The following is a 26,778-nucleotide window of genomic DNA, read 5'->3' as shown; positions in this document are numbered from 1 at the left end:
TGTGTTCGTGCTTCTGGGTTGGAAGCTGGACAGATGGAGACGGAAACGATGGAGAAAACAATTTGGAGCAAGCGCTGGATAAGATATGAAGTGAACAATGCGACAAACCAAAGTGGACAGATCTGCTGTTGGACTATGCGAGTGAAAGTCAAGTTGATCGCAGTGACTTCGAATCAATGGCGCATGCACGCCTACCTACTATGACGGATGATGCGTGCCTAAGGCATCAACAACAGAGACTCCCTCTCCGGCGGACATGCAAGGTGGCCGCTCCCAAGCATGAATTGGGAAGGTCAAGCGGCGTCTGATAGTCCAGTCTCCTGCCATACGGGTGGTTAATAGGCAAGATATACTGTAACGTGACATGAGCTCAAAAACAACAAGAATCGCGGAGGCTGGTGCATTGAGAGGAGAATGCGTCCGTGCCTCTGTACGGCCCTTGCAGTTTAGTCTCAGGGCTCTTGTTCAGCAGACCACCCAAATCTGAATAGAACCAGTGATCAAGAATTCGGTGAAAGTCTTCTACAGTACCTGACAAACAATTATAATTGCCAGCTAGCCTATTTCGTGCGATGTTGATCGGCAGCGGTCTCAAAGCGGTAAGGACGGTCGCATGATTGTGGATCTGTCCGACCTTCTCTTCACTACATTTCTGAACCTATGCAGCCAGTGACCGTTCGTGGGACCGATCTGGAATGGAGTTGGGAAGGAGTTATCGAACTGACTCTGATGGAGGTCTATTTTGCTTTGATATGAGTCTCAAGTTGGTGTCTGTGTGCCCCTTGTGAGGTCATGAAGAGAGGTATTGAGCGAGGAGCGGTGGCAGACCCTGCACATGACCGGGATTGGAGAAATATCAGGCTGTCGCGTCCTGACTAGACGCCCTAGCCATGCAATCGCGGTACCCAGTCTGCGACAGTTACCCAGCGTCTAAGGTGAGGCAGGCCCGGCATCTAACCCAGAAGAGCCGCTCGCGTAGACAACAAGGACAGCCGCATAAGCAGCTGCCACACCAAACAGCTCTCCAGGCCTGCCTGTCGCAAACACTGCCATAGCAGCAGTGAAAAGCAAATTGTGTATTGTGATGAGGATGATCCTGCCAACGGCCCCTTTGACTATGTTCAAAGAGACTATGGCAACGGTGACGAAGATCGATGTCAAGGCAGCATAGAGGACCCGCGAGAGACGGAACGCAGCCTCCGGTGAATAGTCCTTGAAGGATAGGCTGAGAGACTCGGTGCTGCCGAGTTTTGGCACAGTGACCACATGATGTGTATTCCTGCCGACGATTTCGTGAAGTAGATTCGTGATGGGACCCCGTGCCAACTTGGTGAAGACGTCGGATTCGTCAGGCGATGCGATGGAGGTCAAGTCTCGTTCGTTCAGCTTGTGGTAGACCAACCTTTCCACACCACGAAGGAAGTGCGCGCCTTTATCAGGTTCCTCCAGATGTCTGCGTAATTGCTCCAGATGGTCCTTGTCTACACACGGTAGCGAACACACTTTCTGGAACTTGAGCAGTCTGTCGTCTTTGTTCATGAGATGTTAGTAGTCAAAGCGTGGAAAGGCGATAGGTCGACATTCGGGTGCGCAGTACTCACAAAAATCCCCTAGCTTCTCACTAACCTCAGACCACCTTCGCCGTTGGTTGCCCGCGCCGGGTTCATGTGAGTCGACTGACCTCCGCAACTGGTCGAAGTCTTTATCATACTCGTTTCGCTTCGGGTCTTCTGGTCGACGAGGACCTTGTATCTGCTGATCAACTTCTGCTGTTGTCGCCCATTCTGAGATGATGTGCTGCAACTCGGCCTGGCGATACAACAGGTCGAGTGCCCCAGCATTGAGGAACCTGCGGAAGATCGCCATCTCGGGATAACCTCCAATCAGGTTCCCCAGCGCCTGATATCCAGCCGCCTCTGGCCAATGTCCCTGGCCGTAGTGTTGCTGTGTTGCCATGGTATCGCCTGGAAGCACATCTCAGAGGGCGCCATGCTCTGAGAGTCCAGAGTGCTTATGAATTCCCAGTTTCATTTTGTCGTCTGCAGCGTTTTGCTCAAGGCCGCATCTTCATGGCCAGGAGGAGGCTGCATTGCGAAGGAGATCGCTTTGGGCAGCAAACAGGCGAGCAGTTGGCATTGCATATCTGCTGGCCGTATCAGGCTTCCTACAGCCATGGTTCATGCAATGCATGCCGCCTCAGCTGCAGCCGCAGGTGTGGATGCGGCCCAAAGCGATGCGCTCATCATCTGTCATTCTTGCATGAACGTTGTGCAGACTGCAGAAAGCATGCAGCCACAGCGGCACCACGGAAGCGCAAGATCGTTGCAAGTGCGGGACGTCTCATATGAACGCAGGCCGTTGTCTGCAAATCTGTTGCCGCGATGGTATGAGATAGCGGGAAGCTTGACAACTAAGTTACCTTCAGAAGAGCTTCAAGTGTCTGTTCGGTCCAAGTAGAAAAGATAACGCCAGTGATACATTGCAAGCTTGGCACGGACTGAAGGACTGACCTTCACTGAATTAAACTGCCGAGGCTCGATCCCGATGCTTATCCCTAGATACGCTAAGGAGCAATGCCACCGTCTCTTCGTCCGAGCCCCTGTAGCCACGACGTAACATAAGAAGCGCGTGGCCCGTCCCCGTAGTCGTAATCTGCTACTTCAATTTCTGATACTGAACACTCTCGCGAAAATTCGTTGATGAATTATGGCGATGATGTCGCGCGCTGTCGACCTCTTCCGTGTTCGTTTCCTACACTCGGGGAGCGCCCCGCTTTACTCCATATCGTACTCTGGTTCGGGCACGTTCGGCGACCATGCCGACAAGATGCTGTCACGTGTCAAGTGGTTGACTTGTTGACTCCCACTGTGTCAAAAGGTAGGTTGGTGGGAGTTATCATGTTCTAATTTTGAGAAATCTCTGTGTTGTTGACGGGCAGTTTGCATCATATTTGGGAGATGGCTTTGAACTCTTATGGTGGCCAGCGATTGAAGTTGACGAGCAGCCAGGGTTACGGCGGCGCACAAAATCATTGCTGCCTGAGGGCCTCAATCCACGCCGGACGTCTAGTCTTGTCACTGCGGACGATAGCAGAGATACAGTAGGCATAGAGAGAGCTCAATCCCGATTGACTGACGGAGCTGTGTCTTCCGTCGAACGCTTCAGAGTGTCTGCCCTTGCTGTTTGCTTTCCAATCCTTCCATTTTCTGCTCTTTGACGTTTACCACGGTTTCCAGCGCGTAAAGCGTATCCTCATCGCGTTTGCCATAGACAGCCATTGCACTAGCCTCCTCAGCAGTCTCCCGAAGCCTCGAGCATATCAACCCTGACATTGCAGTGTCTGATGCATTCCAATCCATCAAGAAGTCGTGGAGCCCCAAGTTCGATTGGCAGTGCATTTCCCAGAAACATGGCTCCACGATTGCTGGTACTCACAATGAACAGTCCGGGGAAGATGTTAGCACTGTTGAGATCAAAGAGGAGGGAACGCAAGGGCTCGTCTTGCTCGTTGGGGCTGGCAGACGGTGAACCTCGGGGGCACGAGATTGTGGTCTCAGGTGCTGTCAGCCGGGTTGCCGACGGAACAGTTGCCGAATCCACGAGTAAGGCTGTAGCTCTCCAGAGCTTGCATCCAGTGAGGCAATTTGGTCACATCAACCAGATTGGTCAGCCTGCCAGTATAAGTCAGGATTCGCTTCTAGGACCTGCGGAGATCAAAGCTATCTTCAATTCTCTGCCGACGCACACATCGAAGGCAGATGGAGACGTCCGCTCACCAACAGTAGAGCTAGTAGTCTATGACACCGCTGGTCGTATTATTGACATAGTGCTTGCACTGGTCGACACTGGCAGTGAGAGGGGTACAATCTCTGAGTCCAGGGCAAGAAAGCAAGGATGGCGACCTCGGGAAGAAGAGGAGGCAGGTTCGGCTTTGATACCTCTGTGCACTTTTCGGGGTGAGCCAATCACATCATTAGGTACCCACTGGATATCAGCTGAGATAGTCGGATTGGACCAACCTGTATGGTTTGAGGACCGGTTTCAGGTTGTGCCGGACGATCAGCTGGCAGTGAATGTGGAAGCCGTTACCCTTGACATTGCGCTAATTCTGCGAGAGGGACTGCTGGACGGCCTCTGCCGTAATGCCTGTCGCTTCGGGATGGATGCATAGTCTTATGGTGTGAAGCAGTGGCCACTTACACGTGAACGCGTGTACCGCCGGCGGCTGTGTATACACAAAGTGCACGCGTCGCAAGCGTGTTGATGCTAGACAGTCGCACCGTTCGATGATTGAGTAAGGACTTACCGGTGAGACTCTGCAATCCGGACTGTGATTGTCGAGAGGTTCAAGGAGGGTCAAGAGCACACCCCATAGGTCACCTCCGAGGGGTTGGAGTTGATGCCCAAAGTAGTCGGTCGCTGCGTGTTGCGAGGACACAAGCATATGTTCACCGCCTAGTGAGCTCAGGAAGGATTACTGGTAAGGCGTTACAGTGTTGCCAATATCGGTGGCCAGGTCGAGGTCCTGACTTTTCCATTGGTTTGACAACACGACGTTGCAGCATCGCCTACAACGTCAGGGTGCAATCTCGCAAGAAAGGCTGACGGTCGTGACAGAATGGTCTGTATGTAGCTTCCGATCAGCCTACAAAAGGTCTGAATATAATAAGAGGCATAAGAAGGTTGAGAGAGCTGTTCTACTCACCTGCAACCGACTTGTTTTACTTTGACTCGTCCTCAAGGGGTAATCTAAAGCACCTGTTACCTTCATCCATCCCCTGGTGGTTTCTCCAATGGCTTGCACCACTTATCCCGCACCCTCAGTCCCTCACTGTTCTACCAATCAGATCAAATACAGCTTGGTCGCGAAGATCTGCCTTGGTTGCGATGATCATGTGTATTGCAAGTCTGGCCTGAGCGTCCTGGAAGGCGATACATGTAGACACAACATTATAGGTCAGCTAGGGCTGAGAAAACTCGGCTTGGACACGGCAGGCCAGTTGCTCCAAGGAGACTTTATCCGAGTCGAACTTTCCCGCGAGGACTGGTCGCGAGGACTGCCGACCTTAGTCTCGATCGACTACGGCTATCATGGCGAGCTTGAACTTACCAAGGCCGACTTCAGGGATGTCGAGATGATGGAGGCTCAGAGGCATAAGCGTAAGCTGTGTATGCTCCGCATATCGAGAGACCCCAATCCAGGTAAGGATCATTGGACCTGATATTTTTCACCCTTGCTGACTTCACCTAGCCCTCAAGGAACGTTTTGACAGAGAAAAGGAGGCCAGTAGCGCTAGTGAGTTCGAGGAACAAGAACGCAAAAAGGTACAAACTATTGCAAGAAAGCAGAAGCAGGAGGAGGAAGCACGAGATAAACGAACACAATAATCGTACTGTGTGAGCAGAGGAAGGTGCGACTCTGGCGATCAAAAAATGCGACGGGCTCCAATATTCGAGCACTAGTGTCCAATGGTGTGTACCATAGAACTATAATGTGTTTCTTTTTCCTATAATTCTACCATGCATATCACTATTCAGAGGAGCATCGTGTTTCTACCACTGAGCATAAGATACGAACATTTTGTTGTTACCATCGAGCTGCCGGCACTGTTCACGAGTGGAGGAGAACAATGGGACACGTGCCCCCTGGTGGCAGCATGAAGTGAAATTGGCACACGGCAGGCGATGCCAAACATACAAGAACTTGCTCCTACACGTGAGCCTTGTGACTCGTGTCGCAAGCAGATAGCTGTCGCTTTCAAGGTGCCATTTGAATTCAGTGAGACTTGTGCTACCTGACCTGTGAATCAGATGCAGGTCTCAGCCAAATTGTGGATCATTGCCAACCAAACCGCACTCCAGCGGGATGCCTTTGCTGTCTATCTTATTGTTTTCTTGCGCGCAGTAAATCGACACAGGCTCTATCGTGAACCAGCCATAGAACGCCGCGGAACGAAAAGAGCTAAAGGCAGCTTTTCCCTCCGTCAGTTCCGGCCTCTGCACACCGATGGACCAACACGGGAAGCCCTAGCACTCCAGTGCCCCATGTGCGGTACCAGCTACTGTTGGCCGGTGGCCACAACGCTGTTGACCCTCGGTGTGCAGAGGCGACCATTTTCTATAGCGTGAAGAGCAGGATTTGCTCCACACCGTGGACGTAGCGTTCGAGATTCGACGATGGATCGGTATCGACAATGGAAGAGGTACGTAGAGCTTGGCGGACTACGGTTTGCGTGAGCTAGAACGTCTGACCAGACTGCGTCTGACTGGATTTGCTAAGCAGACGGTCGGTGAGATGCGATGTCAAGATTCGTGTCGAGGGACAAGAGAAACACCATGATGCTGCCCCGCACCTGAACTTGTGCACTGAAGGTTGAGTAGCTCAGAACAGTGTCAATTCTGTCGTAAGGAAGACTTGCTCAGCGAAGAGAAGATACACCCACATATCAACGCAACGGAGTAGATGTTCTTGCTGCCAACGCTGTTGCAAGCCATAGATTGAGAGAGAACACGAAACAGAGACCAGACGCAGCGCTCAGGACACTTATTAAGATCTGCACGACTTCCGAAGGAACGCTACATTACCCCCAATCGAGCATCCCAGTGTGGTACCAAACTCATCCCCGTCTTTCAGTCCTCGGATCTGTCTCCTCGGCCTGCAATTAGCTGCCTCGCCGGCATCGAGTCAGGTTGCGCAGATGGCCTAATGATTTGTGATCGGTAAACCTGGAATGATTATTGAGGCTTGGTGCAGACAGAAGCTAGTCGAAAAAGGGAAGGTCAGCCGGCCTCTGTTACAACGAACCAGAAGATGCAGCACTAGCCTGGGATAGGTCGCACTGCTCTTATACCAAGCAAGGGATAGAAGCAAGTTCATGCTTCGAGACTCGTCTGTTACTGGCGCACAGACGAGATCGATATGAGTGTGCACGATGTGGCCAGCATCGAACATGCTGTTTTCGTGTGATAGCCAGACGCCGCATCGCTAATGACCAATCACACACGACGAGCCTGTGATATTGATGCGAACATCCAGAGCTAGATTGGCTGAAAATGGTAGGCGTAGCCAACGATTCTCGAGCCTGAGTAATATACGGCGGCATCGAGCAGAATTCCGGAATTGGTGGAGGTCATGTCGATGCCAGGCACGGTATGCTCCCCTTCTCTGTTTTCGGATCTTCGACCTTGATGTATTGGGTGGTGGTGCCGCCCTCCGACACGGCTGCACGCACGGAAGGAGAGTCGTTGAATGCGCATTTTGATCTAATGAGAGACGAATGCGATCGATAAAGCCTTTGTTGGATGGAGATGCTGTAGCCTTATAGGTTATGGTCCAATGTGATCGGTTTCATTTTAGTATAACGATAAGTAGAACCAGTATCACAATCAGGACTATGATCGTTGTCATGCCCCAATTGGCCTTGGCCTTCTCACTCACCCCATTCAGCCGCCTCTTCGCACTGTCCAGCCTCGATTGATGCCTGTCAACACCTCTATCGACCTCATCAAGCAGTGCTACTTGACCTTCGAGCTCGTCTGATATCTGCATACCCAGGTATCTCTGCCGACCTATACTTTCGCCGAGCCTGTCCAATTGGTCATCCTGATCTCTCATAACTTGTGAGTGATACTCGTGTATCTGCTGGTTCGACATCTCACCAGTCGGATCTGGTGGCTGCTCTTCATCTCGATATCGTTCTTGGAACAAAGCAGCTCGATTCGCCTCATCATCTGCCTCTAATGAATCTTGTGACGGGTTATCTCTGAACCTCACGTTCTTCTGGTTCGATGGTTTCCTTGCATTGTCTTGACTCGATCTAGTCCGAGCATGGGTGAAGTCTCCCTGTAAGCTTGGGTCATTCGGCCTGGAGAGTGTCGCATCGGCTGTAGATGACCCTTCGCCATGGAACTGCTTGAAGAGATCGTTGTATTGCGACCGCAGATCTGGTATCGACTCGTGGTTCGGCGACTTAGACTCGAATGCTTCCAAGCTCTCTCGGAACGATTCTAATGATCTGGAGATGTTCGAGTCCTGTGTTGTATTTGGCTCAAGGTTCAGTGATTGCGCCCGTTGGCGCTCGAGTAAGGAGAGTTTGATGTGGTCTGCCAGTAGCAGTAGCTGTGAAGGGTTCGACATTATGGTAGTAAGGTGGAATTACTGCCAGCCTGTTCAGGCCTTTGCTGCAGATCGCTTCAGTCTTCTCACTCTGGATATGCGAGATTGTAAAGTCCAGAGCTGTAATTGCAAGATTGATTGATAGATAGCTGAAAACCTCTAGTGTTGCTCTTATGCCGAAGGATACACTATTTGGGCAGATATGTTAGATAGAGTACCTGCGCATGCACAAGAGATACGAGCGGAAGGAGCGGGTCCGTCATGCACGCAGGGGTCCCTGCCGCGTCTGCAGTGCGGAGACCCGGCAGATGACGATCTGTTTGTTGTGTTTGAGAGACCGCGGAGGCCCAGCAGTCGGGCTCGTCGGGCACCCCCCTCATCCCACAACTCACTTTCCTCCTTCTGCCCAATGATGCTTCACATTGTTCAGATGTGCAACAGCAGATTCAAGCCCTGAGAGCTGCGCGTAAAAATGGCAGAACCTCACGAACACGAATTCTTGTCTCTAGAAGATGTCCGTCCTTCGTTCCCTTCAGATGAAGACTCCGGACCGAGCCCCTTCGACACACTGTGGACCGAGTTCGCGCGAAGCCATCCTAGACTTTCACCGCCTCGGACACCTACTCATCGGGCAGCCTGTCCTATCCCAGGGGCTGTGAGTTCTCTTCCGCGCCCGCATGCAACGATCGACCTACGAGTCCTCGAATATGCGTCCGAGTACGATTCGAATCTGATGTGTCCAATATGCCATGTCCCGTTCATTGAACCCGTCGTCCTCGATTGTGACCATACTTTCTGCAAAGAGTGCTTCGAGGAATATAGAAATGGAGGGCCAAGCGCGGACAGGTCGAGGTGTCCGGCTTGTCGGTCATATCATCTAGGTGGGTCACGGAAGGCATCGAGATTGATCAAAAATATGTGCAATGATATCCAGGTACGGTGTCCGAATAGCGACTGCCATATCGTGGCGGCTAGGGGCTATATCGAGCAACATGTTCTAAGGGACTGTCCCGAGCAAGAGATGCCGTGTCCGGATGAGACCTGCTCAAGGAAGACTAAGCGAAAGCATTTCGTCCCGGAGCAGTGCATTCACAGCTCTCGTGTCGAGTGTGACTGTGGTGCTAGTATAAGACTCGGACGAGGTGAATGGATCAAGCATAAGGACTCCGAATGTCCGAACACAAATCCCACATCTCCAAGGTCTCTCGAAGCGACCGCTTACGCCGACAGCGAACAACAACGACCTCCTAAATGTCCCGGCGCAGAGTTTGGATGCACCGACGAGATCGCGCCTGAAGACATTGAGACCCATACCTCATCCTGCCCCCTAGCGCGCCTAGCACCAGCCCTCAAAAAACAATCCCAACTCCTCCAATCCCTCTCCGACCAACTCAAAATGGCCAACCTCCGCAACGACGTCCTCGAAACCGGCTTCGACCGTCTCTCCGACCTCATCAGCACAACAATCGAACCAAGGCTAAACCGCCTCAGTACAGCCATAGAGACAGATCCAGACACCACCACCGACACAGATATCGAAGAAATCCCCCGCAACGACCTCGACTTCAACCTCAACCTCGACGTCCACCAAGACTTCAGCTCTCAGAACCAAACCCAAACCTACCACCCCACCCCCTCATCCCACGCTCTAACAACCCGCCTAACAGCCCTAGAATCCCAAACGTCAACTCTTCAATCCCACCTCACAGATCTCGACGCCCGCAGCTCCATGTCCCTCATGAACGAAACACTCCGGATCAGAGAGGAACTCGCACAGATCAATGGGGCGATGTACAGTACCCGTGCGCAGGTGCAGTGGCTGTTGAATCGGGAACGGATGTTGGGACAGAGGGAGACGACGAGTATGATGGGGAGGGGGAGACAGGGACAGGGACAGAGACAGACTGGTGGTAGTGGTAGTTCGGGTGGAAATGGGAGTGGGGGCAGTGCCACCACACCTACTCCTACGAGCACTGCAGGTGCAAGTTCAGGTTCGAGTGCCGCTCCTGGCACTCAAAGGCCATCAATGGACAGGAATATGAGTTCTGCTTGGTCGACGGTCTCACAGGCGGCGGCGGCGGGGAGTACGAGTGGCCCGAGCAGTGCGGCTACGAGTCCTATGTTTAGTGCTGCTAGACCATCGCTGAGACGGCTTAGTGGCGGGAGTAGTCAGGAACGTGTAAAGCTCTGACAGATGCATAAATGAGAGGAAAAGAATCGGCGTCTCGCCAGAGCATACATGAAAGTGATAGCAAGAACTAGGAATTGGGTTGAAATCTCTTGATCATTTGCTATCAAGGACCTCTCCGACTTGCATCTAATGCAGTGCTATATCACCTTGCATGCTTCGCAACTAGCAACCCGATGCTGAACGCTCAGTGGTAGACCATCATTGCATCAACGACTTCTCTCGACACGAGAACAACTTTTATCGAACCACAGCACCTTTGAGAGTCTTGACCTTGCAGACCCCCTTGCCCTCAACCACCAGATTGCCTTTCTCAGATCCATCCACTTCCTCACACTGACTGGCATCGAACCCAACAACGAGATCGTCGCTAGTGTAGAAACCTGGTTGGATAGCCTCCCACTGCTTCTTCTTCGGGTTAAGCGTCTTCTCTGGTCCCTTGCCCTCACCGTATGGCCATCCTTCGAAGTAGACCTTGTCGCCAGCCTCGGCACCTTCAGGAGGAGAGACAAGCTCAACGACCCTATCAGCAGCATGCGGATCTGCACCTTCTGGCTGCTTCGGCGAAGCTGCAAGGACCATAGCGGCCGACTTGATACTTCTCATGTTCACCGGTTTCAGGTTGGCGACGACAATGACTTTTCGATTCTGCATCTCGTCGAGCGGAACGAGGCCATTCAAACCTGAGCAAACTGTCCGGACAACCTTGCCTGTCTCTTCGTCTACTTGTGTATGGTCTGCCCCCTCATCGTCACCCATGGCAATGGTCGAGACATACAACGAGTCTGCATTTGGATGGGCTATTGCCCGAAGGATATGGCCGACTCGCAGATCAATAAGTGCTGGAGAAGTTGGCGCGGTCGGAGCAGCAGCCTTTTGTGGTTTCGGTTGTTTCGGGGCCTTCTCTTTCTTTGGTTTCTGTGCTGGAGCAGTAGGATTGTCCTCAGATGGAGCAGCCTGTGTGGTATTCTCTTTGACGTTTTCAGAGATTTCCTTGTTCAGGGCAGAAGCTTCTGGAGTGGAAGCCATAGTGGAGGCTGATCGGGTAGATTGAGGTTTTGTGAGACCGACAACAAGAGGTCTATGTTCTGCACCGCCAACAGGTGAAGATGACTTGTTTACTGCCTGCGACGTTTCGTGAGTCATGGACCGGAGGGGACGAATGTGCTTGGGTTCTTCAGCAGATATATAGCCTTCGTCAACGTGCTCTTTCGTGACGAACTGCTGCACTTTCACTGCACGTTTCTTTTCAGTCTTTCCAGCAAATTTTGCTTGCCGTTTGAGCTGTCGTTTGGATGGTTGTAAACTATCTTGGCAAGATTGCTCCCGTGCTTCACGCTTCTGCTCGGCGTACTCTTCGAACGTAGGAAGACCTAACAAGAGTGCTAGTCTCTGTGCTTCACTACTGGCCTGGGCTGCGCGCTGTTGGCGTTGCACTCGATCTTGTTCAGACTTTGGTGCAAATGGCTCGTGTGGTAGACCTTCTTCTCTTTTGAATATAGCTTGGTCTTCTTTCTTGAGGCTCGAGATGTCCAAGGTCGGTTCCGAGATGCTCTGACCAACTGCGGAATCTGAACTAGTTGAACGAAGATCCGGGAAGTGATGTGCTATCCTCTGGTATGCAGCAACAGTGTTGTGATACCAAAGTTTTTCCCACTCTGTTGAAGCTGGATGTTTTGCCTGAGTCAGAATATCTTCCAGGACTTTTGTCTCGTGTTTCTTGTCAGGTACATGGTGGGGTTGATTTGTGCAGCAAAGATTTGTCGATCTTCCCGCATACGCATGTGCGTCACTGGTGGCCGCTTCTAAAGACGGCTCACCTTCCTCTTCAGGATGGGGAGAGGGAGCCTTGTTCGAGGTCGAGCTGTCAGCCTCAAGGAGGAGTTGATGATGAGCTCGACGCCGTGTACCAGGTGAGCAGCTTGACAGATCGTCCGTCCTGCATTGACGTCGTCTTGTCCAACTAGGAAATCCCGAATGGTTTTGTCTATTAGCCGGAAGGAGTTGTGCCAGCTTGCTTGAAATAGCTTCTATACCTGGACGTTTCAGTTCGGCAAGCAGGTGAAACTCTTCAAGATCGAAACGAGATTTGCAGCCCGGGAAGTCATGTTTCGCCTCGAATGCGTCGAAGCATAATGATCGGCAGTTCCTTCGCCTGTGGAATGGTGGTTGTTGATACATTGTGACACGTGTTTGAGGTAGATTAGTAAAAGAATGACAAGCTAGATTACTGATATTGTGTGAAGACTGTGGGCGAACTTGTGATGTATAGCAGATAGCACGAGTACAAGATGGTATAGAAGGGAAAGACATGATGAAACGAGCTAAGAAGGACTTTTGTTGAGATACCTTGAAATATACAAGGAAGGAAGAATCGTTGTCGTCGAAAATGCTGGGAAAGAGCAGAGGTGTAACTTCGATCGAGGCAACCACACGCAATATCCCATCATGACTTCGGCGAGCTTGCCAGAAAGATCATATTTGCGTAAGGTATTGGAATGATAATTCCTCATTTTCAGGTCAGGTAATACTGGAGCCTGCCCTGTAGTCTATGTGGTAGCTTTATGCTCAATGCTCAGAGCCTTTTCCTATCCTTCAACATTGGACGCCAACGCTATGCTAACAAGAGCAATCTGTCACGAGTGTGGTGCAAACCCAAGAGACGGTGTGGTCGCCTCAAAGACCACGAAGTTCGACTTGAAGAAGACATCACCGTAGATGGAGAAAGGGATGCCTCCCGTAGACTGCATGCCACCGAAGCAGAAGGATTCCCCGGTTTCTGTGTCCGTTCCAACGGTTGCGAAATTGAAGTTCTCACCCGCCACGGTTGCCATTTTGTCACCAACGGCAATGTTGAGGTCTGGCAGCTGAGTGCCGCATGGGAAGATAACGCCACCAACCTGTTCATTGAGTGTCGCACCCTTCACGTTCTCCCAATACGCAGTCAACAAGTCATCCGTAACAAGCATGAGAGAAGTGCCTGTGTCTGCAATGGCTCTGCCGTTCTGAATTTGCACTTGTTTGTTGTTGATGGTAGCAGTTGACGAGTCGAACTCCCAGAAGCCTTGTGATGAGTCGATGGGTACGACATTCAGCTCACCAGTGAATGAACTTGTGTCGATGTTGCCAAATTCGTAAGAACCCGCAGAATTGCCCTTCAATTGAGCGGTGAACACGGGCTGCGAAAGCTGGGATACAACATTATCGAAGAACGTTTTCTGCTGGGTGGGTTCCATGGTGTTGAGTTTTGTGAATGCCAGTCCGACTAACCCGTTGGAAGCGCTGTCCGTTACGAAGGATTCTGAGACCTCATCTGGCAGTCCAATGGCCTGTACTTCTACGGTCGAACCACCAACGTCGAATACGTCTGTACCGACAGGACCTGAGGCAGTTGAGCTGTCACCGTAGGAGATGTTGAAAGTCTCTCCTTCAAGGAGTTTGAAGGTGGGGGACTTGGCAGGGTCGAAGACGGTATGACCTTGTTGAGCATTCGCTGGGAGACCAGTGTTGAAGACCCACCTACAGAGATTAGCTCCCATGCTCAGATACCGCCCGTTGATTGTCTACTTACGTGTCTGAAGAGCCGCTATCGAAATTTACGATCAGCTCCTGCCCGCCAACAGTAATCGGGGAAAGGAACTGAGCGTCGTTCTGGGTGCCAGTTGCGGTGGTTTCACCATTTTCGGAATCCGTGGTAGAGTTGGCTGCTGCTGACTGTATGTGCTCGGCGACATCACCGCTCGGCACAATACTGATGTCCCCAAATCCGAACGTGAGATCTCGCTTCTTCAACCTCAGTGGCCCAGGTGAAGGCTCACTGATCCCGAATTTGGCGTAGGCCCTCTTCAACGCTTTCGGGCCATTGGGTACGTAGTTCTTGACAGCAACACGTGGGACTTTGAATGATCGTTTCTGCACAGATCTCTTTGTTATTGGCGTCGCCAGGACTGATGCAATAAGGAGCGTAAAAATGATCGTGATGATGCTTCTTGTCATGTTGATGGTTGTGTGGTCTCCAAATGAGCGTTACCAGACAATGATTTTGAGAAAGATGGTGAGGGACTTTCGACCAGGAATGTCCAAAGAAGCAAGCGGGAAGGAGAGAACGGAAGACACAGACACCCAGTGTCGTGATTGAGAGTAAAGCAAACAGAACAGAATGAACGCGTTGAACAGCAGAAGTGAAAAGGGATCGTGAAGAGGTTATACGAAAGAAAGGCGGCTGAATCCTCGAGACCTGGAGTTCCGAACTCGACACATGATGCTTGGTACCAAGACTGTCAATATCTCGGCGTCTCAGAACAGACGGGCACAGTGACCGGCTGATGAAGCGAAGGAAGGTACGCGGCTGTTGTCGTATGTCTCTGACATTTTCTGCTGCAAGCTGAGGCTCCCGGACATGCAGAGGGGGCATGGAAGGACTGTTTCAGGGCTAGCAGCGTCCATAGAGGATGCAGAAGCGAAGATGTGCAGCCAAAGCGCCGACGTTGTGGAGTGAAGGCAAAGCAAAGAACAGGAGTTCGGAAAAGGCCCAGAAGAAAGTCGATCAGTGATGGACGAATGAATGGTTGGCTTGGAAGAAGTTTGAAACAAAAGCGAAAGAAACTAAAGTTTCAACGTCGCGATGCTGCGGCCCTAAGCAAGCCTCCTACTCCACCAAACGCCGGCCCCGATGCGCTAAAAAGCGACCCCTGAGCCTTCAGATCAGATCTGGCTATTTCGTTCACACAGCACTGTTTTGCTATCTCAATTTACACACCTCTGTATCTATACTTCATGCACTTGCTGCTTGCTACCATAGATTCTCACTCCAAAACAGAAAACATGACCATGGCGTGCACATAACAGCATCCTCGGATATCGCCAAGAGTGAGCACACATCGGCTAACAGACGAACAAGCCGTGACATACTTATCTGAGACTTGACAAGCCCGTCCTCGGATGAGACGCCAATGTCGACGGCATGAACCCTGCCCTGTCTGCAAACGGGCACTGCACCACATCCGACGACTTGGTGAACCTCTCGCATCGGAGGTCCTGATCGACGAACGAAATCTTGTTGGCCTAATGCTGTGGCGTTGCAGGCTGCGCACAACTGTTTGTAGCGGGCCGTTTAGTTGCTTGCTCAATATCTGTGTCTCGACCAACCTAGTATTCCTTGGCTGTAGGATGCTTACTCCAGCTCTTCAGGTAGTACAGTATCAGGATCTTCGCCAACGAGTTTGCCGACAGTCCTCACTACTTGTCGTAGAGCCTTGCACGCTGGGCTATCAGGAAAGTTGTCCATGAAGCTCTCGCCATAATCACATGCCATCCCGATTCGCGGGTCGAGCGGTACGGCTCCGAGGAAAGGAATGTTCATATCCTTGCATAACTTCTGTCCGCCACCTGTTGTGGCCTTGAAAATTTGTGATTCATGCGTGCATTTTGGGCATACAAAGCCAGACATGTTCTCGACCAAACCAAGCACTTTAATGCCCGCCTTTTTGCAGAAGTCGATTTCTTTCCGCACATCAAGTAACGAGACTTCCTGTGGAGTGGTGACCACGACTGCACCGTCCACGCCTGATTCTTTGAGGAATGAGTTGACCGATAGATGCTCGTCGGATGTGCCAGGTGGTGTGTCAACAATCAAGTAGTCGAGCTCTCCCCACTCCACATCTTTCAAGAACTGTTTAATCAAGCCATTCTTCTTCGGGCCCCTCCAGATGACGGCATCGTCTCGGTTTGGCAGCATGAATTGCACGCTCATGACACCAAGATTGTCCGTCACCCAGACAGGGCTCCAGCCTGCATTGCTAACATGTATAGTCTCGCTCTCGACGCCCATCATCTTCGGTATAGAAGGCCCACAGATATCCGTGTCCATGATTCCAACAGTCGAATCGGGGTTGGCGGCGAAGGCGTGGGATAGCAGGGCTGAGAAAGTCGATTTGCCCACTCCACCCTTTCCAGATAGTACCAGTACTTTATGCTTGATCCCCGCGAGACGTTCGGTTATGATAGGAATATCTGGATCAGGGCCTTTCGGGGCAGATTCGCAGATTTGTTGGTTCGGGCATCCTGCGCAGGCGTCGCCACGACCAGCTTGCTCGGATTCGGGGCCAGGGCAATGCTCTGCTTGTTGTTAATCAGTGTCCCTAGGCGGCAACGCATCGAACTTGCCTGGCTCTGGCGCAACGAGTTGTGGTTTTGCTTTTAGAGGTGTCTCGAGTGCCTCGTCCACAGGCTCAAGAGGCTGGTCGTCGAGATAAGGCGCCATGACTACGTGTTGACAAGAATAAGGCAATGGCAGCAGCCGATAGCGATGTGGTAGTTGTCTTCTTTCATTGCAACAATAATGCTGTTCTGCAATTGACAAGGAGATGCGGCGAAGTGGTGGGCTGGATTGGTAAGAATCTGGCCACTCTATGGCCTTCGGAGCCTGGCCTGGGGGCCGACCACTCGGCTGTTCGGCGCTCGGGTTGTGCATTTAGGCACAAGATCATCGCCTTCTGCCTGGGCAAATCGCCTGAACCATCGTGATAAGATGCACTCGCAACATTTGAGGGCAACCCATCATCGCTGTTGCTGCAGTCATTCTGCGATTTCATTTAATCTGTGCGTCTTCATCTTCCTCACTAGATATCTATTCCTTTAGCAGATCATGCATCAGGTGTCCCGCATACTACTGTACAGAGCACAACCGGGCGATCTGCGCTCGGCATGTTGTCGGATGGCGTCATCGCAGGTGAAGCATAGGAAACGGTCCGCTTCTCCAGATCTTCACAAATGAAAAGCATCAGCTGTCTATGCCAAGTGCAGGTTCGTGCAGAAGCATCTACCGAGTCTACCGACTGCAGTAATTCACGACGTTTTACTTCTATGTGTTCATATGAAGTATCCCACTCACCCGAGCGCGCACACCACGTGCTTTCACTTTGGTTATTGCCTTCTCTCTATCTCCTTGACCTTTCAAACTTGAAATGCTACTTTCATACACAGACCACTACAACCGTGTCTTGAAAGACTTCAGCTAATGCCAGAACAATATGGCTGACGACAAACCTATCCAGACTGAAGGTCTTCGACAACGCAATGTGCCTGTCCAGGCTAGCTCGAACGAAGAAGCTCGACAGACCGTGCTGCAACTAAATGCTCTCGAAGAGTCGACCGGCAAAGATGACGCTGACAAGAAGACTTTCGGAAGAACACCTGATGGAACAGGTAAGATCTTATAGCATTGTGACAACGATATGCTTTATTACACATCTTGCTGACCTTCACAGTCTTTACTGTACCCGAGACGCAAGACATGGTGTCTCAGCTGCTATCACCATCAGAACCCAAGAACATATCCGATCTCCTTGTGTTGGCGATCCTAGCCTGCATGATATCGCTACTATGGACTTTACCCAGCACAGCTCGAATACCAGTCTTTGGAACTATTTTCGTCTTTTGGCGCGCTAGCTATAACGTCGGCATCGGGTGGTTGTTACAGAAACAGTCGAAGCAATTAACGCTTGTGAGATGGGCAAGAAAATCAAAGCTCTTTGGTAAGGCCGAAGACACTGACCACCCCAAGCTCCGCGCTTTCATCAAGAGTGAGCTCGAAAAGAAAGTCGCCCGAGACTATGCCTTTGATGATGCACCTCTCGAGTACAACACCTGGCTCGTATTCCGCCGCATCGTCGATCTGATCCTGATGTGCGACTTCGTCTCGTATATGCTCTTCGCCATAACTTGCGCTGGAAAGCCAGAGGGTGAGTATCTTCTGACTACTTTGACAAGATGGACAGTCGGCATGGCCCTTCTCCTGTTCAACGTATGGGTTAAACTTGACGCACATCGAGTCGTCAAGGACTATGCCTGGTACTGGGGAGATTTCTTCTTCTTAGTAGACCAAGACTTGACGTTCGATGGAGTATTCGAGATGGCCCCTCATCCAATGTACTCGATTGGCTATATCGGATACTATGGTATTTCGCTCATGGCAGCAAGTCACAAAGTCATGTTCATCTCCATCTTTGCACATGCTGCTCAGTTTGCGTTCCTTGTTCTCGTCGAGAACCCGCACATCGAAAAAACGTACAATTCTCCGCCACCCCGACAGCAACTACATGAGCCACCTCAGAATGCCGGAGAGAGGCCCAAGACGCCCAGATCAGATACAGCAGCCTCATGGCCCAACGCCGGAAGCAACAAGCCGCCTGCGACACACAATCTGCTCGGCCCTCAAAACCTTGATTTCTATCGCGTTACTGACACCTCGACCATTCTCATACAGGTGCTGGTGCTGTTGCTTACGATTGTTACGCCCAAGACCACCTTCTACCGAGCAGTGTTCTTCACTAGCGCCGTCGCTTGCCGACTGTGGTACTCCATTGGCATTGGCTATATGCTTAATCGACAATCGTCCAAGAAGAAGTGGACACGCCACTTCCTGAAGCACGGTGAGAGTACTGGTGAAGCATGGAGACAGTGGAAAGGTACATACCACATGAGCATGATAATGTGCTATGCAAGCTTCGGGGCTGCTGCATGGAAGATGTACACGCCTCCCACAGCCTGGGACGATAGCCTTGTGGTCCTCAAACACACGATAGGACTATCTCTAATCGCATTGCAAATGTGGGTGGCAGTCAGCATCTACGAGCAACTGGGAGAGTTTGGCTGGTTCTTCGGAGATTTCTTCTTCGACCACTCACCAAAATTGACCTATGGTGGAATCTACCGTTTCCTCAACAACCCTGAGCGCGTCCTGGGTCTTGCAGGAGTTTGGGGCGTTGCACTGATCGCGAACAGCAAGTCGATGTTCTGTCTCGCTTTGCTAAGCCACACACTAAGTCTACTCTTCATTCAATTAGTGGAGCGACCTCACATGCAGAAGCTATATGGTCGGCATCTACGACAAGACTCCGGGCTGGTACGAAGTATCAAGCGATCGTTGCCTCCCCCTCTGAGACAATGGCAGGATGGTCTGGACAAGATGATCGGCGAAGCGCTCGATAGTGTCGAGCAGTTCCTGGATGCAGCAAGACCTCAGCTAGGTGCAAGCATCAACAATTTCGTCGAGCCTACCAAGCACCTCCTATCGCAGTATCCCGCACGAATGGCACTTACTAGGCTGGATTCGGAGCTCTCTGGGCTCGATCCGAAAGATTATTCTGTCGAGATTGAAGCAGAAACAGCAGGAGCCAGTTCGAAGTCATCCGACGAAACCGACATACTTCGCATCAACTATGGCAGCCCTATCAAGGTCAAGTGGACTGCACCACTCAACCACGGCAAGCTCGACTGGATCGGCCTATACATGGTATCCCGCAACAACTCAAAGGAAATCACCCAGGTGTCATCCCAAGGAAGATGGATCGCCACAAACCCAGGCGAGTACGACGTCCTCGCTTCAGAACAAGGACTACTCACATCCGACGTGAAAGTCACCAAGACGCGCGCATCTGGCGAAAAAGCAGATTTCCTATCCGGCGAAATGCTCTTCGCAGGCGACAAGCTCTTCTGGGAACAAGCAGTCTTCGAATTCCGCTACCACCACAATGGCAAACACAACGTCATGGCCATCTCGCAGCCCTTCGAGATCCAAATATCACGCTTCAGCGAAGATGACCTCGAACTCGTGGAATCCTCCGGTCAGAGCCTGTCAGCAATGCACAATGAAGACCTCATCCGGCGGGCGATCGAGAAGGCGCTGTTGCCCGTCATTCGGGACTGTTTCGAGCGAGACCCGGACATTGCGCCCACGACTGCGCAGGAGACATTCGGCGGTATGGTCGAACGAGAGGGCAAGTTTGCGCGTAGAGCGGTCTATGCGATTCAGCATATGTTCGGGATTGAATTCGCGCCTCAAGTCGTTAAGGCCGACGGGAAGGTGGAGAATTTGGCGTGGCGGATATGGGAGGCTCAGAAGGCATTGGTAAGTCTTTATCGTAATGTTGTGTTACGTGGTTACAGTCACTGACGGTTCACTAGGCTCCATACAGCATGTCTAAATCGAGAGGGACGTCGACGCCTGTGGAATAGTGGTCCGCAGTCAGGAGTATATGACTGGAGTCACGTCTCGTTCATACATGCTACATAGCTTGTTAGTCGACAGCACATACATTATGATGTTGGCATTACTTATGGCGTTTGAGCGACAGCAAAAAAGGTACTACCTAGTCGATGACAAGTCAAGCCATGCGCACGGGTAGGGCCGCTCGAGGGAGCAGCGATGCCCAGCGAGGAACAAAATGCATATCTAATGGTTGGCTTCAACTACTTATCACGGGGTACCTGAGTTCAAGCAAGCAAGAACAGTTAACGTCGAGACTTTTCTTTGGTTATCTACCTCTTCTATACGAGGAGATCATCCTCACTTCCATCACCACATATGCTCATCACATCACAAGCTGTAGCTAATACCACGAAGCAGCACGTACAACGCCATGAAGCCCAGCTCAATATCGAATCCCTTCCTTTGATCCGATTGCCCAGACATGCTTCTTCCGTCCCTCGTCAAGTCAATCAGTGCGCTTTCTAATTGTCGTGAAAAGCAAATTTTGTCATACAGTCACAGAAGTCCTCGTTCAGCCGTTCATAGGCCAAATTCAGGTACCGTGGTAGTCTTGCCGCTGAGCGCCAACGGCACGATACCAGAAACGTGCATCTCAGGACCGAATACATGCATGTTAAGACCAAGCTCTTGAGCGGCAGACTTGATGTTCTTGAGACCTTCCTGGTAATTGGGGCCGGCACGTCGAACCCAGATCTGAGTCTTGTGCTCGATGAGGACTGGCGCAACATCTCGAAGAGCTCTAATGACACCCTTGAATGTAGCTGCGACGTTGGTGAAGTTGGCAATACCTCCACCAATGAACAAGACCTTGCCTTCTGGGTGCTGTGGGGCTCGCAGCATCAGGTCCAGAACGGTCCGGGCGTAGTTGTATGTCTGAGTCTCGGTCGGCGCACCTGAGTACTCACCATAGTTGGCAAGCTCAGAGACGAAACCAGCTGAAGCAATGGCATCAGCGTATACGACTGAGGCACCACCACCAGCGACCAAGGTCCAGATGCGACCAGTGGAGTTCAAGACCGTCAGCTTCAGGGAAGCACCAGTCTTTGCGTCCATATCCGAAATGTACTTCTCTTCTTTGCTCATTTCTCGTCCGAATGGAGCTGGGAACTCAATCGGTGGTCCAGCATCGACATTGACCTTTCCACCAGCAGATGCGGCGGATGGCAGACCAAGAGCGGCTGGACCACGGGCAACAGCCCACTTTACGCCGCATTCAAACTCAGCTGTCTGATCGAGCTTGGCAGCCAAATCGAGGAAGTGGACTTCGGCGGAGGTGGCATCAGAGTTGGGGATAACGACGAGAGGGTTGATTTCGAGGTAGGTGAACTGGCAGTCGACGTACACAGCGTACAGTCTTGAGATGAAATCAATGAGGACGTTGTGGATGCCCTTCGGCACCTTCTTGAGCAGAGCAGAGGCCAGTTCCTGGTTCGAAGGGAACCTCTTCAGATCGACTGGGATCAAGATCTTCTCAGCCTTAGCATCAACGTCACCAACGTCGACACCACCTTCGTGTGTAAACAGAATCCAGTCACCCTACAGTATGTTAGCGTCTGCGTTTATCTGATTTAGGTCGAGTCAGCTTACATCTCGCACTGAGTTGATGTTGATGTAGTATTCTGTGTTGTCTGGATGAGGCACGAACGGCTCAACAAGAAATTGTCTGAGCACACCGACAACGTGCTCAACCTTTTGTTCCTTTCCTGCTCTTGCCTCGATCCATGCTCTTGCTTCCGTCCAGCCCTTGTTGAGGCAGAGGAGACCGCTCTTGCCTCGTCGCTTGATCAACTGATCTGGCTTAGCGACGAATTTGGCACCTGGTGCCTTCAACCATGGGAAGGTAGCCTCTGCTTGGTCGAGGATGGCGCTGACAGGCTGGTCCTCTGGAAAGTAGATTGAGGCTAGCTTTGCTGGTGCGTTATGTGTGCCAGATGGCTTCAGTGGTGTTGGCTTGATCACCGGAGCACGAGTAAGGTGGTAGTTGAGAATGGCCTTACCATCAGCTTCGAGGATGGATTTTGCAGACATGTTGGGACGTGAAGCGGTGAGGTGTCGGTGACAGTGCTATAGAGGAGATTCAAGTGTATTCGAGGTGGAAGGTGAACAGCGATACAGTCAATGGAAGGAGTAATGCAAGTGGTGTCCAAGGAAGGAACAATCTTCAGACGGACAAGGCTGTTTTCGAAATATCGACAATGTCGGATTCCGCGAGGAGGACGTTGCTACAACAATTGATAGTGTTGGCTCTTTGGTGGCCGGAGTTTGGAGGGCTCATCAATGCCACTGCTGCCACTTTTTCGCAGGGGACCGATCACCTCTAGCGGCAGCTACACATGGAGTGGAACCTTGTTGGGGCAGAAAGCGAAGGGACCGAAGACGCCTTAAGCGGCATAAGCTGCAGCCCTAGCGCTAGCCGGAAGGCCCCTCACTAAGCTCTCCTCAGAATTGCCAGACCTCTGTTGCCTCGTTCCTGACAGGCGGTCAGCTATCACTGGGGTCTTCTCTCCTAGCGCAGCATGACGCAGCCTCGAAAGTACCCAACCATATTTACCACACTCAAAAATTTATGGTTGGAGAACGCAGTTTGCGATATTCTGGTAAGAAGAATGTCAAGGTCTGACTGAGCTCTCAGCTACAAGGTGCATCTCATTTCTCAACGATTGATCCGATGCATCCACAATGTTTGCGAAGAACAAATTACATCTCCATTCGCGATGAGGCTATCATGGCTTTGCAGCAAAAGATATTGTCGTATTTCGTAAAGTAGTGGGCTGCCCCGATAATTGCTATGGGACATAATCGATAGGCACTCGGAGTCCGAGCTACGGTGTGGTACCATGCTTGATGACAGCCACCTTTGGCCCTCTTCTGGCGGTGAAACATGGATTCGGGCCTCAGATGGCCCATCAGCTCGTGGCTTTGGGGTTGAACTTTTCTATTCTTGGTGATCGACCCTCGGTGGTTTTGCAGCTACAACAGACTAACGCGGACTCTCAACAACCGCGTCGTCAGGGCCCTTGCGGAATCGGTTAGCTTTCCTATACCACGCTAAATATCCAACTGCACCTTCCCCTTGCTGGTGACTGCCCACCATAATCGCGAGAGGGCCGTAGATATGCTCCAGTGTAGATTTTAGCCTCGTTACTGCTACAAGTTTCCGTTGCTGTATTACTCTTCCCAATATTTGCGAATCCGCAAGCAGTCTCTGCCCGAAAGACATACTTCCAACGACTCTCACTTTTGCTTCAGAGCATTCACCACCTCTGTCTCCGAAGCATCTTCTTCTCAATAGTCCGAACCTTTGAATTGTAAGTGTCCTCGAAAGCTGACATCCTTCTTCATCCCAAGTCCTACACCGACACTGCTCTTTGTTCTGAAGTAGTAGACTAATACGAGACGGGACTTGCAGGATACGACCAGAGCATATCCAACATGGACGGACCAGCGCCTCTTAGCAATGGTGCACCAAAAATCAACGTCAATGGCACAAGCACACCAGACTCTGAAGTGCCAATGTCGGCCAACGACAACATCCGCAGATTCGAGGCTCCTTCGAGGGCACTGAGCCCGATGCAACACGCTCTTTTCCACAACAAGACGAGATGCTTCGTATAGTAAGGACATCACGAGGAACATCGTGAGGAAAGAGCTGACAGAGAGACAGCGGCATGCAGCCCAAGGCTGTCCAGGGTATGCTCGACTTCGACTTCATCTGCAAGCGAACAACACCATCCGTAGCGGGTATCATCTACACATTCGGTGGCCAGTTCGTCAGCAAGATGTACTGGGGTACTTCCGAGACTCTGTTGCCCGTCTACCAGTCAGTAGACAAGGCCTTCGAGAAGCACCCTGAAGTCGACACAGTCGTCAACTTTGCTTCTTCTCGATCGGTCTACTCCTCTACCATGGAGCTAATGAATGTCCCACAAATACGATCAATCGCCATCATCGCTGAAGGTGTGCCCGAGCGACGAGCAAGAGAAATCATGGTACTTGCGCAAGAGAAGGGAATTGAGATCATCGGTCCCGCAACTGTGGGCGGCATCAAACCTGGTGCGTTCAAGATTGGCAACACCGGTGGTATGATGGACAACATTGTGGCCTCCAAGCTTTACCGGAAGGGCTCAGTCGGATACGTCTCCAAGTCTGGCGGTATGTCCAACGAGCTGAATAACATTGTTGCAAACAACACCGATGGTGTGTACGAGGGTATTGCCATTGGTGGTGATAGATACCCAGGAACAACTTTCATCGACCACTTGCTCAGATACCAAGCCGACCCGGAATGCAAAATCTTGCTTCTGCTCGGTGAAGTCGGTGGTGTTGAGGAGTACCGCGTCATTGAAGCCGTCAAGAACGGCCAGATCACAAAACCAATCGTTGCATGGGCTATTGGTACCTGCGCAAGCATGTTCAAGACTGAAGTCCAGTTTGGTCACGCAGGTGCATCTGCCAACTCCCAGCTCGAAACTGCTGTTGTCAAGAACAAGTCCATGAAAGAGGCCGGTTTCTACGTCCCAGACACCTTCGAGGACATGCCGTCTGTGCTGAAGTCTGTCTACGAGAAGCTTGTCAAGAATGGCACAATCAAGCCAAATGCGGAGCCAATTGTCCCAAAGATTCCCATGGACTATTCATGGGCGCAGGAGCTTGGCCTCATCCGAAAGCCGGCCGCCTTTATCTCCACCATCTCCGACGACAGAGGTCAAGAATTGCTCTACGCCGGTATGCCAATCTCAGATGTCTTCAGAGAGGAAATCGGAATTGGTGGTGTCATGTCTCTCCTATGGTTCCGAAGGAGACTGCCAATCTATGCCAGCAGATTCTTGGAGATGGTCCTCATGTTGACGGCCGATCACGGTCCAGCTGTGTCTGGTGCCATGAACACAATCATTACCACTCGTGCCGGCAAAGATCTAATCTCATCTCTGGTGGCTGGTCTTCTGACCATCGGTACCCGATTTGGTGGTGCTCTTGATGGTGCCGCTGAGGAGTTCACCAAGGCCTTCGACAAGGGCATGAGCCCCAGAGAGTTCGTCGACACAATGCGAAAGGAGAACAAGCTCATCCCAGGTATTGGTCACAGAATCAAGTCGCGAAACAACCCGGATCTGCGTGTCGAGCTTGTCAAGGAGTTCGTTCAGAAGAACTTCGCCTCTCACAAGATGCTCGACTATGCTCTTGCTGTCGAGACAGTCACCACCTCAAAAAAGGATAACCTGATCCTGAACGTCGATGGCTGCATTGCTGTCTGCTTCGTTGACCTGATGAGAAACTGCGGTGCCTTCTCACCCGAAGAAGCTGAGGACTACCTCAGAATGGGTGTCCTCAACGGTCTTTTCGTTCTCGGCCGATCCATCGGTCTTATTGCTCATTACCTCGATCAGAAGAGACTGCGCACCGGTCTCTACAGGCATCCTTGGGATGATATCACCTACCTTCTACCAACATTGGCTAAGGGCGGTCCAGGTAACGAGGGTCGTGTTGAGGTCAGCATGTAAGCTATTCAAGCAGTTTACTTGGCTTCGATACGTTTGCATGATTTCGTCACGGATGGATTGATGGCACGGCGTTCTGATTGAGCGGGCAATGTGGTGGACAAAATACAGGTCTTGACTATTTCCAGCTAGGACGATACTGTTTCAGCTTCGAGTTCTGCTTTTATTCGAGCAACGGTTGAAGCATGTCACGATGATGAGGATGATATGAGTGAGAAGAGGTGCTCGACATCTCGATGATATAGACTAGGAAGACCGACCGTGTAGATGCTAATGAATGTTCGAAAACAATTGTTCATTGCCTCCAGGGCGGATACTACCTGCTCCCCAGCCAAGACTTCCGTCCATGTCAACGACCTCGCCTCATGTCATGCTATGCTACTTCGGAGTGTTGCATATGTCAATGAGTTTACTTGACAGGTCTGTCAGGCGATAGCGTGCTGTTGCTGTCCGCGTGTTCGAGTTGCAAAAGTACAATCATGATGGGTCGATATCTTGGATTTAGGTCAGATGGAAGTTGAGGATAAATTCGGGCATGCGTGTTCGTACGCTGACTTGCGAGGAATTAACATTACGACTTTATTAAGAGCAGTGCTTCTTGCCTGGGTAGGATCGGTCTAGGACGGCGGAGTTGGTGTTGGCAAAGCGGATGGTTCGAACTAGACGCATACATGTTCATTGTTTGTTATTGTCTCGTTCTTATATATCTCATTCGAACTTCCGACGACCGTCAATTCAACGTTTGGTTGTCCTTGAAGCTGCAGAGGGTACAGGTAGACCCATGCTTATCTAGTAGCAAGGCATTGATTGAGTCAGGGTCACAACCAGTGTTAGAAGCGATGTACTCGCTCAGTCCGTCAATTTGATATTCGAATAAATTCATGCGGAACCACAAACACCATCGCACATCACCCCCTTTTCACCT

At 51.3% G+C, this 26,778-nt stretch overlaps 11 protein-coding genes across 11 annotated transcripts; 5 read left to right on the top strand and 6 right to left on the bottom strand.

The window, feature by feature from the left end:
• Positions 1–930: 930 nt before the first annotated feature.
• PMZ80_008457 (uncharacterized protein) lies at positions 931–1,956 on the bottom strand (the record flags this gene model as incomplete). Its single annotated transcript, XM_064876857.1, has 2 exons — positions 931–1,529; positions 1,602–1,956. 2 exons carry the CDS (start codon positions 1,954–1,956, stop codon positions 931–933), a joined length of 954 nt encoding a protein of 317 aa, XP_064727244.1.
• Positions 1,957–3,409: 1,453 nt separating this feature from the next.
• PMZ80_008456 (uncharacterized protein) lies at positions 3,410–4,171 on the top strand (the record flags this gene model as incomplete). The annotated part of the gene is made up of 1 exon (XM_064876856.1): positions 3,410–4,171. One exon carries the CDS (start codon positions 3,410–3,412, stop codon positions 4,169–4,171), a length of 762 nt encoding a protein of 253 aa, XP_064727243.1.
• Positions 4,172–4,793: 622 nt separating this feature from the next.
• Positions 4,794–5,388, top strand: PMZ80_008455 (uncharacterized protein; the record flags this gene model as incomplete). Its single annotated transcript, XM_064876855.1, has 2 exons — positions 4,794–5,202; positions 5,252–5,388. 2 exons carry the CDS (start codon positions 4,794–4,796, stop codon positions 5,386–5,388), a joined length of 546 nt encoding a protein of 181 aa, XP_064727242.1.
• A 1,960-nt stretch (positions 5,389–7,348) lies between these two features.
• Positions 7,349–8,137, bottom strand: PMZ80_008454 (uncharacterized protein; the record flags this gene model as incomplete). Its single annotated transcript, XM_064876854.1, has 1 exon — positions 7,349–8,137. The coding sequence occupies one exon, from the start codon at positions 8,135–8,137 to the stop codon at positions 7,349–7,351; it is 789 nt and encodes a 262-aa protein (XP_064727241.1).
• Positions 8,138–9,137: 1,000 nt separating this feature from the next.
• Positions 9,138–10,307, top strand: PMZ80_008453 (uncharacterized protein; the record flags this gene model as incomplete). Its single annotated transcript, XM_064876853.1, has 1 exon — positions 9,138–10,307. One exon carries the CDS (start codon positions 9,138–9,140, stop codon positions 10,305–10,307), a length of 1,170 nt encoding a protein of 389 aa, XP_064727240.1.
• Positions 10,308–10,544: 237 nt separating this feature from the next.
• ARC1 (G4 quadruplex nucleic acid binding protein) lies at positions 10,545–12,485 on the bottom strand (the record flags this gene model as incomplete). Its single annotated transcript, XM_064876852.1, has 1 exon — positions 10,545–12,485. One exon carries the CDS (start codon positions 12,483–12,485, stop codon positions 10,545–10,547), a length of 1,941 nt encoding a protein of 646 aa, XP_064727239.1.
• Positions 12,486–12,940: 455 nt separating this feature from the next.
• PMZ80_008451 (uncharacterized protein) lies at positions 12,941–14,300 on the bottom strand (the record flags this gene model as incomplete). The annotated part of the gene is made up of 2 exons (XM_064876851.1): positions 12,941–13,823; positions 13,876–14,300. 2 exons carry the CDS (start codon positions 14,298–14,300, stop codon positions 12,941–12,943), a joined length of 1,308 nt encoding a protein of 435 aa, XP_064727238.1.
• Positions 14,301–15,477: 1,177 nt separating this feature from the next.
• NBP35 (cytosolic Fe-S cluster assembly factor nbp35) lies at positions 15,478–16,566 on the bottom strand (the record flags this gene model as incomplete). Its single annotated transcript, XM_064876850.1, has 2 exons — positions 15,478–16,421; positions 16,470–16,566. 2 exons carry the CDS (start codon positions 16,564–16,566, stop codon positions 15,478–15,480), a joined length of 1,041 nt encoding a protein of 346 aa, XP_064727237.1.
• Positions 16,567–17,335: 769 nt separating this feature from the next.
• CHO2 (phosphatidylethanolamine N-methyltransferase) lies at positions 17,336–20,321 on the top strand (the record flags this gene model as incomplete). Its single annotated transcript, XM_064876849.1, has 3 exons — positions 17,336–17,510; positions 17,573–20,214; positions 20,271–20,321. 3 exons carry the CDS (start codon positions 17,336–17,338, stop codon positions 20,319–20,321), a joined length of 2,868 nt encoding a protein of 955 aa, XP_064727236.1.
• A 553-nt stretch (positions 20,322–20,874) lies between these two features.
• acl2 (beta subunit of ATP citrate lyase) lies at positions 20,875–22,383 on the bottom strand (the record flags this gene model as incomplete). The annotated part of the gene is made up of 2 exons (XM_064876848.1): positions 20,875–21,891; positions 21,943–22,383. The coding sequence occupies 2 exons, from the start codon at positions 22,381–22,383 to the stop codon at positions 20,875–20,877; spliced, it is 1,458 nt and encodes a 485-aa protein (XP_064727235.1).
• Positions 22,384–23,787: 1,404 nt separating this feature from the next.
• Positions 23,788–25,856, top strand: acl1 (ATP citrate lyase subunit 1; the record flags this gene model as incomplete). Its single annotated transcript, XM_064876847.1, has 2 exons — positions 23,788–23,969; positions 24,020–25,856. The coding sequence occupies 2 exons, from the start codon at positions 23,788–23,790 to the stop codon at positions 25,854–25,856; spliced, it is 2,019 nt and encodes a 672-aa protein (XP_064727234.1).
• Positions 25,857–26,778: the final 922 nt, after the last annotated feature.

This window comes from Knufia obscura, assembly GCF_036327395.1.
Source record: "Knufia obscura strain CCFEE 5817 isolate CBS 148926 chromosome Unknown scaffold_11, whole genome shotgun sequence".
In the NCBI taxonomy this organism is placed as follows: Eukaryota; Fungi; Ascomycota; class Eurotiomycetes; order Chaetothyriales; family Trichomeriaceae; genus Knufia; species Knufia obscura.
Note: the sequence above shows the minus strand (reverse complement) of the source record. Positions and strands in the feature narration are given on the sequence as shown.